At 40.8% G+C, this 18,134-nt stretch overlaps 1 protein-coding gene across 1 annotated transcript in view; it reads left to right on the forward strand.

Annotated features, from left to right (window-relative positions):
* The first annotated feature begins 1,158 nt into the window (after positions 1 to 1,158).
* The window catches only part of COL9A1 (collagen type IX alpha 1 chain), a 66,703-nt gene continuing 49,727 nt past the window's right edge, over positions 1,159 to 18,134 (forward strand). The window contains exons 1-6 of the mRNA XM_069008616.1: positions 1,159 to 1,172; positions 1,481 to 1,554; positions 2,950 to 3,027; positions 3,169 to 3,301; positions 11,077 to 11,473; positions 17,513 to 17,590. Of these exons, the coding sequence (XP_068864717.1) occupies positions 1,159 to 1,172; positions 1,481 to 1,554; positions 2,950 to 3,027; positions 3,169 to 3,301; positions 11,077 to 11,473; positions 17,513 to 17,590 (774 nt within the window). The remainder of the gene's footprint in view (positions 1,173 to 1,480; positions 1,555 to 2,949; positions 3,028 to 3,168; positions 3,302 to 11,076; positions 11,474 to 17,512; positions 17,591 to 18,134) is intronic.

Raw genomic sequence — 18,134 nt, forward strand, 5'->3', positions numbered from 1 at the left:
ACCCTTTCTAAAAATAGATTTAAAACTGTAAACCACATTAACACTGAAATTACCAGTACTGGGAATGTGTCTTACAGCAAATTGGGATGAATGGGATAGTTCATTACCGAGTTATTTCTTCAGACACTTATCAGATAGCAGAGATTATTGCATTTTCTATATCCCACACTTTGAAAAATCTGGAAATTTAAGGTACTATTAACCAGACTATCAGTAATCTAGAGAAGATGAAACCTTACAAATGTGATGTATAAACATAACCTAGCATACTTTTTCATACATGCATGAATTTTGACTGTGGTGCCTAACAGGACTTTCTGGCCATTTAATCTCTTTTCCTTGGTTTTTTCATGCATCCAGATTTTAGTTTCTCTCTCTTTTTTCCATCCGTGTGAACAAATATGAGTAAATGTCTTTGCATGTCCAAGCACATGTAATAGTCCCTTTGGAAAGGGAGTGCTTTATCAATGACAACAGAACAGGAGTCTGCTTAATAATGCCTATATGCATGCCTTGAGGTCAGAGTCTAAGCAAAGAAAACCCCTTTACATAACCTGTTTTATTTAGAAAAAACAAAATAACCAATTTTTTTTTAGAAAAACCTGTCTGGGACCTCACCAGACAGGCTTCTCCTGAGACCACCTGATGAGTAAATCAGTGAGAAATGGAAATGCCTTCTTTATAGGACACAGATTCCCTTCTCAGAGCTTTTAGTGTTAACACCACATCAGGGCCATCAGCTTCCTCACACCTTCTGGTGCATATAACTCGTTCCCCTGCCTGTCTGAACAGCAGACCCCACCATTCAGAGACTGGCTTTGCTGAACTTACATTTTCTGAATCTCCCTGCCCTCATGCTGGTGAAAGAAGCAGCCTTTAATTTGCTCTCTTGGCTTCTTTATATTCAGCTGGCTCCAGAGATCCGCCCTCAGAGCCCACCAGGACACACGTCTGTCCAGCCTCCACCTCCTTCCCTTGGGGAGATTAAAACCAGCCCAGCAGCCTGCACCTCCCTCTCTGCTGAGTCCTGGTGCGGCAGGAGCAGCTGTCTGCACCCACTGCTGCACTCCTCTGTCGGACTAATGAGAGGGAAGCAGGCAGTGTGACAATACACACTGAGTATTCACATGAGAGAAGTGAAGAAATCCAGCAGTGAAGATGAAAAGCCACTGGTAAGAGAACAAGTGGTATTTAGAGACATCTGTAAATAAGAGATTAGAACAGTGAAAGCTGTCCTTGCCAGCATTATGTGAGGGGACTACAATAAAAAGAGCTTTATTGACGTGTTTTTTTTATAAGGCAAAAATAAAATGTTGTCATGTAAAGAAATTGTCTTGTCAAAGAAATTGTCTTGTCAAATCTGTTAGTAAATCCTTAACTGTTTTTTTATACATTTAATATGCATGGCTTGGAGGAGAAATTTAATAACAAAACCTGCAGAAACTATAGATTCATACTGGAATTTTCTTTCTGTTTTCAGGAAAATTACCGCTTTCTTTTACCTGTGTAGTTTTCTGTGGTCTTTCATCTCAGCCACCATCCAGCACCAATCAAGTAAGGAGACAGATTTTATCCACATTTTATCTTTGTGTAATTTTGAATGTCAAAAGAATTATCCTGTGTTTATTCAAAACTAAAATCCTCTGTAGCTAGCCATCACATGAAGCAAGAGCTGTCTATGAGCATTTATGTATGGATGGATGGATAGAAGGATGCATATGAAAAGCAGGGCAAAAAAGCAAGGACTGTGTGTGTTGCTTTAAATTTGCTATTAGATGTACTTTTAAGGTAAGGATTAAAACCTGGATATAGGCGGTAGATACAGGACACAAACCTTCCCCTGTCTTTCAGTGCTTCTAGTTAGACATTCTTCTGCTACATGTGGCAATAAACTGGTTTTACTTTATTTGCTGGGCATAAAATGTAAATGGCTGGATGTCAGCCATGTGCCTCATCAAAGAATATAGAATGAGGTCTTTTCTAAGGTGTAACATGTCAACCTGAATGTTCTCTTTAAGCCTATGTTGTCAGAAGGAAACCCACATTTAGGGTTGAGCTTTTGCAGCACACAAGAGGCTCTCTGTAGGTTAGAAATGTTTCTTCTTCCAACTTCCACTCTTCATTCTTCCCTATCCACACTCTGCTAACATTTTCCAGATTGACTTGGTACTGGACTTGTACATGGCTCTTAAACTCTTCAAATAAATGCTTATTTTTCCTTCCTCCTCCCTTAATTCTGTCTCTTGTAGGTCTTATCGTCATTACAAGTTTTTTTGACAAATAATATTCTGAAAAATTGGATTTTTAGATTTAGTTTCCTCAAACAAATTTCTTCTACTTTCTGGTTTGGGTAAACAAAAACAGTCTGTAAGTTCTTCTTGCCCCCACCCTACATCTCATGAATGTTCATTTTCTGATCAAATCTGGCACAGGGGAGAGTGGGAAAGTTTGAAATACCAGAGAAGATGGAAAAGATGCCAACAGATCCTCAACAACTTCTTTAGTTGGCATGAGGTTTGTTTAAGTTTCCTTGGGACTAGGGACACTGTTGATTTAGGAAACTGGCCTTATTTTTTTTTTAAGTTTGCTTGATCCACCAAAAGTTACAACCCAAAATCTCGTTACACAGCAGGCCTTCTTTAGCTACGACTACTTCCCAACAGCTCTGCAAGAGAAGAATGCATTCACAACACTCTCATTTAAAGGCTTGAAAGAAAAAATCAAATAATATATCAAGTTACCATTTTTTATTTGGAGCTCTCTAGAAACAGATGATTATTTTCTTAGACCTCTTTACTGAGTACAGTTTAAATTATTATATACTTCTAATTGTTATTACTTATAGCTCTATTTAATTAATAATAACCTTACAGTTGCTTCAGTTAATTTTCTAAGGTGATCTGAGCCAATGTGCAGGCACATACTTAGTAAATTCACTTCTTTTTGCAGGACTACCAGTTATTCTGGGTGCCAGTCACAGAACTGATATCTGCCCAACAATCAGGATTGGTCAAGATGACTTACCAGGCAAGTAGCATCCCGACTTTTTCAGGAAAAAGCTGTTGTTCAAAAAATTTATCAGGTTATATTCAGCTCTGTGACAGCACAATTCTCAAATTAAATTAAAATGAAATTTACATTATGGACATCTATATTTTTTTCTTGCAGGCTTTGACCTGATTTCTCAGTTCCAAATAGAAAAAGCTGCTTCCCAAGGAATTATCGAAAGAGTAGTGGGATCCACTTCTCTACAAGTGGCTTATAAATTGGGACCCAATGTAGACTTCAGGATACCAACCAGGTAATGCCTTCCTTGTTTGGCTTTAAAATATAGATATTTTGCAATCTTATTGTTTAAGGGGTAGATCTCCCACCAGCTAGATCTAATTTGAAGCTTTTGGAAGGGGAAAGAGGAATTCAACTTTTTTTGTTTTTCATTGCCACCACCAGATCAGACTGATTCTGTAGCAGCAATTTCAGGGACTTCCACTTGCTTCTAACCAATAATATTACTCAGAGTGCCTCAAGATTTGCTGATACTAAGGGATTCACCTCTAGAAAGTCATGTCAGAAGCTGCTGATGACTTGAAATAGGAGGCAAAGAAAATGTAGCAGGAAGAGAGGGAAGAAAGTTTTCTCAAAATATTGACACAAAGGGATCTTTCTGATCATGTGAGGCTTGCAGAGACAAGGTAGGATAATAACTCACTGATTCTGAGGTAAAACTTTTTTGTTGTGTATTTGGTTTAGGTAACAGGTACACGAATGTTCCTGGCTGATTTATGGTCATTTAAGATATAAAAGTTGAAAATTATTATTTAGCATGTCACAGTGAATTTGTGATAGAAGTCAGGATTTAGGAATCTAATTGTGTTTGTGCTTTACAGGCCAGATTTGCTGCTGGTGAAGGAATAGAGACAGTACAGCAGGGTAGAGATGTCTTTGCCAAATTTAGGCAAGTCTGGATTCTGTTCCAGCACTTTATGTAATTAAGAATGCCTCAACTTAGCAATTAACTGACAAGACTATTAACTGGACAATTGTTTCAGCTAGGAATGACTGGGTTGTGAAGTGTTTCTGTCTTACTCTGCCTGTCACTGACAACTTTTCTTGCTGCAGTCCTCCCTGGCTCCTACCTTCATAGCCACCAGGTTAAGCTACTTAGAGCTTTAGTGTTTGGTTTCTTTCAGTCCCAGACACAAATCAGGGCTGCTAGTGCATGAGTGTGAATCCAAACACAGACAGCAAATGGGCTCATTGCTTCAGTAAAAGTTGGAGATTCTCAGATACAAGCACTTTCAAGAGAGTTTAGATTTATTGCTATAGATGGTTCTACTGAAATATGTGCTTGATATACAAAAGTTATCCCTGAACAAGCCTGTATCAACCACCTTACTACAGCATCTGAGCTGACTCCTGCCATTGGGGTCATTGGCGCAGGGAATGGATTAAGGTTTGAGTCCCAACCGTGCTCTAGTGCATCCGTGTGCTGCTCCTCTGTCACGGAGCCCGAGCTCGCTGCTCTGCTCCAGAGTTATTTTACAGCGTGGCCCTCTCAGTGGGAGGGAAGAGGAGGGACGGGGAGAGGAGGGGAAGGGAGGGAGAGCAGGGAAGGGCAGTGCGCGGTAGGACAGAGCTGCCCGGCCCGCCTCGGCTCCCGGAGCTGTCCGTGCCCGCGGTGCTGAAGCCGCACCCGCCGCGGGCCGGGATGCTGCGGCCGGGGTGCTGTGGCCGGGGTGATGCGGCCGGGATGCTGTGGCCGGGATGCTGTGGCCGGGGTGCTGTGGCCGGGGTGCTGTGGCCGGGATGCTGTGGCCGGGGTGCTGCGGCCGGGATGCTGTGGCCGGGATGCTGTGGCCGGGATGCTGTGGCCGGGGTGCTGTGGCCGTGACGCTGTGGCCGGGGTGCTGTGGCCGGGGTGCTGCGGCCGGGGTGCTGTGGCCGGGGTGCTGTGGCCGGGATGCTGTGGCCGGGGTGCTGTGGCCGGGGTGCTGCGGCCGGGGTGCTGTGGCCGGGATGCTGTGGCCGGGGTGCTGTGGCCAGGGTGCTGTGGCCGGGCTGCTGTGGCCGGGGTGCTGCGGCCGGGGTGCTGCGGCCGGGGTGCTGTGGCCGGGGTGCTGCGGCCGGGGTGCTGTGGCCGGGGTGCTGCGGCCGGGGTGCTGTGGCCGGGATGCTGCGGCCGGGATGCTGTGGCCGGGGTGCTGTGGCCGGGGCTCACACACAGGAGATCCCCCTCCGGCCCCCGGCCTGTGAGCTCCTGCTGCATCGAGAGGTGGGGGAGGAAAAAATAGAGTGAGTTTTGGAAAAATGGCCAGCATGGCTTTCCCAAGCTGGATGGCTGCTATAGCCCAAGTGCCATAGGAGCTCTGGGGAGGGACCCTCATCAAACACGTTGGCAACGGGCAAATAATTTTTTAGGCTAACATATGACAATTATACTAAGGCAGAGGAGCCCATTTTAGAGTGGCTATATGGTATGGGAATGAGAGCTCAACTGGATGGGCATGGCTGAGCATTCAGTCTTTGATGTAGAAATAGCTTATGCCTTGAAAAACTCACAGAGCTTCCTTAAAATGCTACTGAGCTGTAGGTTGATCTTTCTGCTGCTTAGCATGCTTGCCCAGAAGTATATCCCAGAATGAACAGAAATGATTGCACGCAAGTCATAACTTAGCTTCTCCCATCATCCAAATAAATTCCCATTGGCCACTGCTTCTTCTAGAGTAAAGTCTGCTGAATGATCAATACAACATTCTCAATGTAATAATGGTGTGGTGTAATCATGGTGCTGTAACTTTGTGTGGAACAGCCATGACACATAGCTCTTTTCCCTGAACATGGTGAACCCATTATATTTCAATTTAATCTATGTACATGTTGTAGGTGTCCACCAGTTAGTAACTACAAAATTAATCCTGGTTATTTGGATAATAATCATGTTTATTTTTAGCAGAAAACTAAAGAAAATTTATTGGCACAAAGAAGTATGTTTGTGATACATTTCTGACATGTACGAAAAGGGCTAGTTATCTTTGTGCACTGGATGACATCTTAAACCTTTGACTTCACAAATGCAACTGTCACCACACACACACACACACAACATAGAGGGGACATTTACAAAGATTTATCAGTAAACTTGAAACATCCAGAGAATTTCGAAGGTCGATTTTCCAGGCTTTTTTTCCCCTTTGGGAATATTGATTTTCTGTGAAGTAGTGCTCCTCAAGCGCACATGCTTGAAGGTCTGGTTTTCTACACAACCACCAAAGTTCTTCAGGTGCTTTCCCTTTCACATTGCAAGTAAGCTATCCTACACAGATATTAATGATGACGCTAAAATAGAAAAGACAAAATGAAGCTAAGAAGCTAATTAGGTCATAAGAGAATTAATTAGCTCGGAACTGGAAGTTTCTGAAGAATAAAGATCAGCTGAGGGTAATGAGTCCTAACAAATAGCTTCTGGTTAATGACTTAGGACAGATGCTTTTAAAAGTGCTGAGCTAAGTTTTTTTGTTATTGCTTGTTCAATTGTTTCCAGGTGGTATCTGCCAGGTCAGCTGTGATTCCAGGCAGCTTCAGGAGATGCAGACACCAGTATCTCCAGATTGAGCAAAAGAATCCTCAACCCTGGGCACATGGTGCTGCAGTATCATGAGAATGGCCACAGCAATTTCCACAACCACCTCCAGTGGGTTGTGCTAACATTTCTAAAATCTTCATTTAGCAAGGACTAAGTTAATTCAGTGAGAAATGGAGCTCACCTGAGAAATTAAAGAAACAAATGTAATAAAATAAGCAGTTACTCTGTAGAATTTAAATAGGTACATAGTTGACCTTTTAACACACTCTTCTGCTCTTGATGTGATTTACCAAACTATGAATATCGATCTAATATCGATATCCAACTGAGACGGACAAAAACTCTCTAACAGTTTAGAGTTAGAAAGTGTATGTTTTATTTGGCGCCAGGCACTGTGTGGGATAGCTCCCTCAGATGCAGGGTCCTGATCCAAGCAAACACAAAGCTTTTTACTTAAAAAAATTATGAATATCCAAAATACAAATGCATATTCATAACATTAACACCTCCCATTCTCTGCTTCGTATGGAAATGAGCTTAAATGTCATTAAGCATGTGTAGTGTGTGTTCTGAATTGAGTCGGTGGTCTTGAATTGGGTCAGTGGTCCTAAAAAAGATGAAGTAACTCATCTTCCTCATTTTGACCTTTTTGCCTCTCTGAACTTTAACAATCCTAATTACTTTAGTGACCTCTAAGTTTCCTCCTGTGTGACTTTTGAACTGGTTCCCACCCAGGGGGAAAATTGGTAATTGTCCTTGTTCCCTACACCAACTTATCAATGCTTCTACTCCTCGTTCCAAGCACAGCTAAGCAAACATACAAATGACAGATCATCAGTTATTTGGTAATCAGTTACTAACATCTTAAAACCCATTTCAGGTCCAGCTCTCTTAACTATTTTAATTAACTGTAGCTGGGCCCAAATTCCTTCCTATTCTAACTAATTTCAACACAGCTAGCCTATAACTAAAATCTTTATGTTTCTTCTAAATCTATGTTTCAGATGAGTCCTGGGGTCAGTGGGATGGGTCAGGGCTTTCCTCACCATAGTCAGATGACTTACCTTGGTTGTATTATAGCCTGGGTAGGACTTAGCTTTGAAATCTCAAAGAAATCTTCCTGGTAAGTATTCAAGATATGGGATTAGTAAGCGTCTTAGGTATTTATGAAAAAGATTAAAAGCAATAGAAGTGTTTCAGAAGTTCCCCATGATGAACTGCAAATGTTTCAAACTTCCAACCTTCCAGTACTTTAAAAATTTAGGCAAATATTCAAATATCTGATAAAAAAAGAATGACCTAGCCTTGTATTCTTAAAACAACTAAAGCAGTTAATAATAGTGTGAGTACACAAGGAAGGCAGGACTGGAATGCTTTCTCACAGAGTTAAGATAAAAAACTAAATTAAATAAAAATCTCTGATGGCTTATATGCCTAAAAATTTTAAGCGGATGGGAAATGGTTCAGGAATAAATCTGAATTTTGGGCTTGAAATATGTTTCCATGTTAATTCTTTCTTTGCTCATTTACCTGAATCTGAATTTATAATTGCTTGATTCCCTTCCATAAATCAGTGGAATTGGAAACAACTATGTTAAAAATAATTTCCAGAAATAATTTGAGTGCTTATGCAGCTATCAGCTGTTCAATAAAGTTACGGAGTCCATCACTCTTCACTTGACAGTGAGATGGAGGAATAGCTTCTCTACAATTGTTTATTTAAATATCATGCTAAATTTGCCATGGTTTCCAAATATTTAGCATTTTAAGTTGCTGACTTCAGAAGGGTTTTGCCTATATAAGGATTAGAGGCTTTGGAAAGAACTGTGTTCTGAAACACACTGAAACCACTAAAGAATCATTACTGTTGGAGTAACTGAGATGAGAATCTGTCTCTGCTTTACTTGTAGAATTATAAGTATAAATTTTACACAGCAACAGTCCCCAACGGAGTACCTTTCTGGTGGTGGATCATGCTTCAACCTGTTGAGTCATGTTACTGATACTGAGTCTTTAGCCTAAAGGCAGCAGTTCTGATTGGTTGCTAACATTTTTTAAAAGTGTACATACTTACCCATGTTTGTGCACTGACTTTTTATCTTTAGTTTGACATACATTTCTTATAATTTAGTTTTCTCTTAACAATTTCAGAAGCTCTTACATTATTTCTCTTTGCATATCTCTTGAAAAAGTGATTTCTTTCCTATATTAGTGTCTGAAAAAAGGAGAACCCATATAATGTCTTGGAAAGTACTAAGTCTATAGCTAAATGTGGTGCAAAGAATTCATTTGCCAATCTGGTATAAACAATCTTCTAATCAAAAAGAAAGTTTACATACTAGGGTTTTCTTGTTTCTTTTGTTGTTTTGGTTTTTTGGAAGTACAGTTTTGTTAGCTGAGGCGGGATGAGAATGTGTGTGATAGTTTAACCAGTATTGCCATGACAGCAAAGCTCTGTGCAGAGAAAGATTGAAAACCTCTTCACAGAGGATCTGGAATTAGTACTGCTTCTTTTAGGCTTGGTGTATCAGATCCCCTGGAGTCAGTAATCTTAACAGAGAAAGTTGAATGTCACAAGGAGGCTTTTTAAAGATTGCCTAACAATACTACCTTCAGTGTGATAGTAGAAAAACCAGCTCTTCTGCAAGAACAAATGTGATTCAGCAACTGAAGAGATAAATGACCTAGCTGAGCTAAGGTTTTAGCAGTAAAGGAGGTTGAATTACTTTTAAAAGAGATACTATAGAGGAAGGACACAAAGGGTGATAAAAGATGTGCTGAACTGGATCAGAAGCTTAGTAAGAGTGAAGGTATGTCTGGATAGGGAGAAGAATTATCTTCCTGTAGCAGAAAAGAATATATATGCTTATTGTTTAGGCCAGAAACCTAACACAAGGAGGGATAGAGGACAGTAAAAACTGCAAAGTGCTCAGAACCCAGGGAAAACTACAATATCCACACGTTAACATTTGCATTTGAGATGGCAAGATACAAACTGAAAATAAATGATGACAGACCACAAGGAGTTAGATAAAATCCTATCAAGCAAAACCAGCTGGGGCAGCTACTTCATTCTCAGTCAAAAGGAACACAATTCAGAGCAAATCACAGGCAGTATTAAAGATACTGGCAAGGAACCCACTCTTCCAACTTTGTAAGTCCCCACACCTTATATAATTAACTAAACTTTCCAGCTAAACATTCCCCTTCATTATACCCTAGCTCTCAGGTGTTTGCAAGGGCTCGTGGGAAAAGGAGGAGCACCGACAGTGCGGGTACTTTATTTGTAAGGCGAAGCTGCTGCTGCCGCTGCCGGGCTCACGCTGTCCTCGCTGAAATCTGCTGAGGCTGTGCCGCTGCCTGCTGGAACACAGCTGCACTACAGCTTGGAACACAGCAAACTAGGGAGATTGCTTCTGGAAGTACTCTTTTTCTAATAGTCATCAAGCTTACAGAATAAGAGCTAACTTACTCCATTTCTCTGTTTCCCACCCCGTCCCCCATAGCCTAAGTCCTGAGGTTCACTAATGCTAAATAGCTGCTGAGAGAGGATTGATCTGCCATTCAAAAATCATATTTGTTCAAAATGTCTACTTGTTTGAGAAGTTATTCCAATGAAGGCTGGGACAAAATAGCTCTGCATGTCTTCATGCTTAAGAAATTTATTCAAAGTTATTAATAAGTATGGGTAGATGGCAAATAATGTATTGATGTCAACTGGATATGACACTAGAGTTTCATGATCCATAGAATACGGAAAGGCCTATTTCTTAAATATTGTACTAGATTCAGTGATACATTTGAAATAAAAAATGACATTGCTGTTTTGCAGAGTGACACAGCCAGTGCTACCTGTTTCCAAAGCTCACCTTGCAGGAGTTGCTAACATACAAGATGTTCTGTATGTGGCAGATCTGTTCCCTTCTGCTTGTAGCCTTGTGGTTGAGTGTCACAGGACATAATACACTTTGAGTGTGGGTTCTCACCACGTGTATATCGGTCAACAAATGATTTGTTGAATGATTTCTGCTGAAGTGACAGCTAATACCTTAACAAAATGGTTATTGGCAGGCTGAACAAGAAAATGTGTTTGAAAAATACATTCTTATGCCTTCAAACTCAAATCAGATCTGCACTTTCTCCCTGGTCGTTGTAAAGTCATACTGTGTTGACTGATTTTGTAAATCTAACAGTGGGAAATAGGATAATTGTAGGATGTACTTTCTATATCTGAAGTAGGAGTTTGTTGTTGTTCCATCCATTACTCTTAGGAAGGGTTATCATAAAAACTGTAAAACACTGGAAGAACCCACACTTCTGAACCAGTTCTTTTGCCATTAGTAACACCCTGTTTTGGGGCTCAGCATGCAGAGGAGCATTGATAAAAGAATGGTTGAGATGTAATTCTACTGAGTAATGGCTTCTCTGTGGTGATATGTGGAGCTTTTCAGAGCTAATACAGAACAAATGTACTGTATTTTAATCCTACACAGTGCCATATATTCCAATGGATTGCCTGATGAATATTCCTTTCTAACTACTTTTCGGATGACTGGGGCCACACTTCAGAAATATTGGACTATTTGGCAGATTCAGGATTCTTCAGGAAAAGAACAAGTTGGAGTGAATCTCAATGGTCAAGTGAAAAGTGTTGAGTTTTCTTATAAAGGAGCAGATGGAAGACACCAAACAGCATCATTTTTGCATCTGCCTTTCTTGTTTGACTCCCAATGGCACAAGCTTATGATAATCGTGGAAGCAAACAGTGTCACACTTTTTATTGACTGTATTAAAATAGAATCCTTAAACATAAAACCAAAAGGGAAAATCAACACTGATGGCTTTGCTCTGCTTGGAAAACTTAAAAATAATCCTCAAATTTCAGTTCCGGTAAGTTCCAAAATCTTTTATTTCTGCAAAAATTGTTTTACATTAAATGTGGGGTTTTGTTTTGTGAAATGCATGTTTAAATTATTTCTGAAAGCAGAAATGGCAGAAAATAACAACTCCTTGGCAGGTAAGTACTAGCTGTGCTTTTTTAATTTTGCACATATATATTTATACCTTGCAAATTAAGAGATGACCCAGGTTATGTCTAAGTTTCAATAATGAAAATTCTTAGACCTCCTTGTACTTGTTACAACAACTTTGAAATAAAAGAATGAAGTGAGACATAATTTTAAACTATATCTCACACTGTTTGCAAAAAAATGTGGACAAAGGTTAACCAGTGTTGTGTAAACCTGAAAGGGAAAACATTGCTAAAAGAAACCAAAACCATATCATGTTTCATCACCTCTGTATGTTTAGTTACTGTATTGCATTTCAGTTTTAATTGAGAATGCCAGCAGAAAGCTGCCCCATGTGTCTGTAGGGATCTATCCAGCATGCTGTTAGAGATGTGGATTAGGAAATTTCAATAGCTGAAGTTATACTAATTCTGTTGAAAACAAGAGTTAGTCTTTGAAAATGTCATTCAAAAATAATCCACTGGAGCTGATAATGTGACTATTAGCATAATACAAATTAGCATATGTATCTTAGCTTTGCTAACTCTGAGGAATACTGATGGATGAATGGATAGGTGGGATGATGAAAACATTACACATTACACATATCCTATGCATGTTACTAGGGTGAAAAAAATCCTATGCCAATACTGTTTTCCTCCTTGGAAAGATAGTTAGATTAAAGGCAGAGAAAGCTCTAGGTATTAATGCAATAGTTTTACAGCACCTGGCATACAATGCTAGAGCAAACTGTGCCCTCAAGTCAGACACAGAGTCATCCCTTTAGAAATGAGAGCGTTCCTGTTGCCTGTTGAAGTAGTGATTCCAAATGGCAGCTGAGAAATGAGGAGAGAGATGTGGTATCAAGGCCTTCTGTTGGTACTCTGGCTGACCTTTGTCAAGGATTAAAGAAGGGAGAAAAAGAAGAAGAGCAAAGTGGAATCTTATCCTCTTTCCTCCTCAGCCTCTGTTTTACAGAGACTTGCTCTTTTCAGCAAGGTATACAAACGAGCAACATTGATCACCCAGGGCTCTTCAGGCCTCTGGTGGGGAGAAGTGTCTACCATTAAGTTCTGCCTTGCCTGTGTTTTAGACTGTACATCATTAGGCACCAGTGTGGAGCTATGTTAACTTCAGGACAACCTCCTTTAAGGATAAAAGAACAAAATGGAATTAAATAGTTTTTACAATTCACCATTTGTCATGCAAAATACTTGTTTATAGCTTTAGCATGTTTCTGGGAAGATTCAGTCATATGAATGTATTTTATGAAAAAAGTTAAATCTTTGCATGAGTTAGGCCTTAAAATAGGGGTATGATGCTCACTTCTTGACAAAACGAATAATGAAGCCCTGGAACAAATTATCAGGGAAGACAGAAAGTAAGCATGACACTATATTCTTAAACTGAGTTTGGATGTCTAAAAATACACTTTATTTTTAGACAGAACTGACTTAGGGCTCACTAGATTGAGTTGCATTGCCTATGCTGGGAAGCCCAAAATGACAAAGGGAGTGGTTCAACCTGATATTACAAAAATGTAGTTTTAGGAACCCCATATCCTCTGAAATGATGATAAAGGAGTTACATAGTCAGATGCACTAGTAATTTTAAAATAACTATATTGCAGAAGTTTCTGTTTTAGCCTGTGTATTTTATTTTGCTTTAAATTGACTAAATAAATCTGTGTTTCGGGATATTCTAGTAAGTTGCTTGATTATAAGCTTAAATATCTCAACAGTCTTGCTTATTTAATATGCCCTAGACACAGCTTTTGATTTACACCCAGGTGTTGTTAAAGTGTATTACTTCCAGTTGTAGAATTTTAAAAGGACATCAGTTATGTGTTTCCTATTCTTTTTTGTACCATTCTGTGAGGGCCCTATTTATCTTGCAGAATAGGTCAACTTCTCATAGGTGCACTGTAATACAAATAATTTTAAAAGGGATTCTTTATTGCTTGTTATTACTATGATTGCCTAGGAGAATAATAGATACCGTTCCATTAGAAACTGCATCTTGCCTTTTGGCCTTTACAAAGATTTATTCCAGGATTTCTGGAATGCTTTATGGTGGGCAAATTTTTATACAGATTCAAAGCTGCATTTTATCTTTTCTTTTTTAGATAAAAGTATCTAATATTTTTTCTTTTTATCTAAAAGTAAAAGTAATTAATACGATCCATTATAAACTCTAAGCAATATGAGATATAGCATCATTTCAAAACTGAAAAGGAACTTACTTCCTAGCTTACATGTTTTTTATAGGAAGGTAAGGGAATTAATTTCTTACTGCCCAAATTATAACTTCTGTGAGATGATATAATTGCCTTATTTCCTGTGATTTCAGAGGCATTACCATAGTTTTCTCATATTAGACACTAAACATTTTGCTAGATGTGACTCTGGGTCATTATTTAGTTGACATTTAATGCTGCTAACTAGCTCAGGGAAGCTACATGACTTGTAACATCTAAGAGGAAGCTGCTTGTCAATATTTGTTTAACAGGGATTAATTTGCACTACAGAACAGATTGTGTCTGTGTACTGTAAAAAGTCACATCTTGGTTTTTTTCGCCCCGTGAAATCTCACGTGCAGAAGGCTGAACCCTCGCTATGGAAAAACAAATAACACCAGAATTGGCTGTAATGTTCAAAGGCTTTGAAAAAAGGTGCAAGGAAAATGAAGCTCTAAAAACCTATTTCAGAGATGTTGGAAAATGGATAAAACATGTTAAAATAGCTCTGGAATGAGAAGCATTTAAATATATGTAGTTTATTCTTGGTCACTTAACAAATGTACAAACAGTTGATAGCAGACCTCTCTTAGAAGAAACACAGATATCCTTGACAAAGCATTATAAAAAATCTCCAAGTGAAAATTGCTTAGTTGAGTTGTACTTCCCCAGGAGGGATGACTTCCCCTGAATAATCACCAAGCCAGCAAGAGCCCAGTGGGGTACAAGGAGCCAGATCTCCCAGGGGAGACCTACAACTGTGTTCTGAGGGTCATGGTTTTCCTTAAAGCCTGTGATACTGCTAAACGCATCCTCGTGACTGATTTTATACTAAAAATGCTACCCCACATATTTAGGTCTCATTTGCATCTTACTTAACCTTCACCTCTCTCAACTAAAGCACTAATAAGAAAACTGAATTATGTGGTTGATATCAAGAGGTGCCAAGCTTGTGGGCATTTGCAGGAATTTTTGTAGAACTTAAGAGGACAAAACAGTGAACAGACAGACACAGTTAATTATATCTGTGCTGGCTAAGATATTAAGATGAAACAGAAATCCTGTTGGAAACCTGCAAAATGTATGTCAGGAGCATTGACCTGTGGATCTTAAACATTCATTGTAGTTTAACTCCAGGTAGCAGCTAAACCCCACACAGCCACTTGCCCACTCTACCCCATGGTGGGATGAGGATTGGAAAAATAAAAGTGAGGAAACTTGTGGATCAAAATAAAGATACTTTAAAAGGTAAAGCTCAAGCTTCGCACACAAGAAAAGCAAAACAAGGAATTAATTCAGCACTTTCCTATGGCAGGCAGGTGTTCAGCCATCTCCAGGAAAGCAGGGCTCCATCACATGTAACAGTGACTTGGGAAGACAAACACCATCACTTCAAACTTCCCCCCTCCCCTTTCCTTCTGTTCTCAGCTTCATATTCTGTGCATGACACTGTATGGTTTGGGATATCACTTTAGTCAGTTGGGATCACCTGTCCTGGCTGTGTCCCCTCCCAAGTCCTTGTGCACTCCCCAGCTGGTGGGGTGAGGTCAGGAGCAGAAAAGGCCTTGACTCTGTCCGAGCACTGCTCAACAATAACTAAAAGATCCCTGTGCTATCAACACTGCTCCCAGCACAAATCCAGAACACAGCCCCATACCAGTTACTGTGAAGAAAATTAGCTCTACCCCAGGCAAAACCAGCACACCACCTTTGGGTTTAAAAGGTTACATGTCAATATCTTTGCTTATGATTACCCCCCAAATTATCTGAGGTTCATTTCTGATAACTTTGTGCCTGTACTTAGTCCTTAATAACACTGCATATTGATATCAATAGAATACCTACATGAGACATCTTCAAAATAGTGGCATCCTTTAAATCAGCTTAACATAATCAACAAGATCATTGTGACACACTGGCATGGGAAAAGATACCTTGACATCAAATCTTGAACATATTTCCCCTTCTCTCACCTCTCCTAAATCAGTGGGAAGCCAGTCACACCTTTTACTACCTTGCCAACAGAAGAGTTTTATTTTTCACTTTTAAAAAGTCAGGTTTCATATCAGCTTTTGTTTTATATAGCCTCAAGACAGATAGTGTTAACTTTCTTCTTTTCATAGCTGGTACAGTGCTGTGTTTTGGATTTAGTGTGAGAATAATGTTGACAACGTACTCCTGTTTTGGCTGTTGCTATTGTATGGCTGCCTTATAATATTAAATTAGTATTAGTTTTTTATATTTATATTATGGCACTTAATTGGCTATTATTATGAAGGTTTGAAAATGAGAAGTGGATAAAGGAGGGAAAGAATTGACTCACAGATGGTGGTGTCAGATAACAGGTAAAAGAAACAAGGGTACTACTTCTGTTGTGCTCCAGTGTCAGCACTCTGGAAACTGTGGTGACTGCAAAGCAAACAGAACAGTAGAGATGTGATAGAGAGGATTTCAGGAGTGGCAGCACTGAAGTGAGGAAGGTGAAAGCCAAAAAGAAAAAGTAGCAACTTTTCAACTTTTGGATATGTGGCGTCTTGCAGAGATTTTAAAGGACTTCAGATTCAAAGCATTTAGTAGTTCTAGCAGTCAGTAAGCAAACAAGTCAATTTAAGGATGGTGGCCAGTCTGCCTCCTGCATCAGTTATGGGTTGGGACTGAAGAGCACAATGAGGTATCCCATAGAAGGCAGCCAGGAAGCACCAAGATATCATTTTGTGAGAGTGGTGGTGGGGAGCTTCTTTAGTTCATGGAATAAGGAGAAAGACTTAGGGAGGCAAAGAAATGAGAACTGAAAGACTCTGGACACTCACTCCTATTTTCTGCTTCTCAGGAAAAAACAGAACCCTGATTTATATTGTAACAAGAAGAAAAAAACAACCCTCCAAAACTTTATTTTCCCCCAACTCCTCAGCCATCCATAATAAAAAGAAAGGAATAGAAGCCTCTGAATGTTATCATCAAACTGAAAAATCTCTGGATAAACCACTCAGTGGTACAAAAGCCAGACTGATACAATGTGTAATGTGAAGGAAAAACAACTCAATACTTTAAAACTGAGATACAATAAATACACATAATTTAATATACTTTTGGTACTTAAAATTCCACGTGATGCATTATATATCAATGGATATACTTCTGAAGCTCTATGCTCAAGCAATTTGGTAACTTTCAGCAGCCGGGTTGTTTTCTGACCTATATAGCACATCAAGCGAGTTGTGGTGGCACCTTCTGAAAAGGAGTGTACCTTAATCCTGTGTTGTTTCCCAGTACCAAATAGTAAAGTTTGAAGAAGATGTGAAATTTCACAGAAGTATATTACTCAGTTGCAATCTGTCACTAGTGTGCTTGTGAACCTGTAGGAGAAAAACTTTTTTTATGTCTAATGAAACAACAATACAGTGCGTGGAAAAATGACAGCGCTTATAAAGAATATGTAAAAAATGACACCCAACAAATCTGTCTTTCTCTTTAAATCCCTCGGCCAGTTTATGCCCTCTCCTTAAGAGACCTCCACAGTTAGGGATGGGGGAGTGCAGGGCGAAGACTGCTCCACCTGTAGCTATTGACATTAAATACCTAGCGTTTAACCCTCTCAGTAGTGTGCCAGTATTCCTCCTCTTACACTCTTGGCCAGAGTGACCCCCTGACCCGAATTCACATGATCTTTATCTCCTTTGCCAGTTCGAGATCCAGTGGATGGTGATTCACTGCGACCCCCTGCGACCCCAGCGCGAAGGCTGCGGCGAGCTGCCTGCTCGGGTGAGCGACTTGCCCTGCCCTGCCCTGTCCACCGCTGCAGCCCACGAGTCTTGTTTTTTCTCCCCCCTCCTGGCCGGAGATGCTTTTTTTTACCATACCTGCCTGGTATTCTGTGCTTTTAGAAATCCAACCCCCCAGAGCAGCACGAGCAGCCGCAGCCTCATTTTAACCCTTCCGTGCCTTGCTTTCTGCCTCGCCCCTGGCGGGCTGCTCGGCTGGGAGCCCTGCGGGCGCTGTGCCTCGCAGGCAGAGGGGCTGTCGCGGCCGCCCCCGGCACCGCCGCCGCACCGGGCGCCTGGCGGCGGGAGACCCGCGGGCGCGGCGGGGTCGGTGTCCGACCCAACAGCGGCAGGGCAAAGGGTTAAGGTGCTGCTGGCACTCCGTCCTCGCCTGCCCGGCCGCCAACCTTCCTCCAATCCCCGCGACCCTGCCCAGGGCCGGGCCGCAGCCGGGAGGGGCTCGGCCGCGCTCACCTTTCGCCCGCCCGCCCGCCCCGGCAGCCGCAGGCTTCTCCCTCCGTCCATGGCCCGCCGCCTCCTGCCCC

The sequence above is a fragment of the Aphelocoma coerulescens genome, chromosome 3, assembly GCF_041296385.1.
Source record: "Aphelocoma coerulescens isolate FSJ_1873_10779 chromosome 3, UR_Acoe_1.0, whole genome shotgun sequence".
In the NCBI taxonomy this organism is placed as follows: Eukaryota; Metazoa; Chordata; class Aves; order Passeriformes; family Corvidae; genus Aphelocoma; species Aphelocoma coerulescens.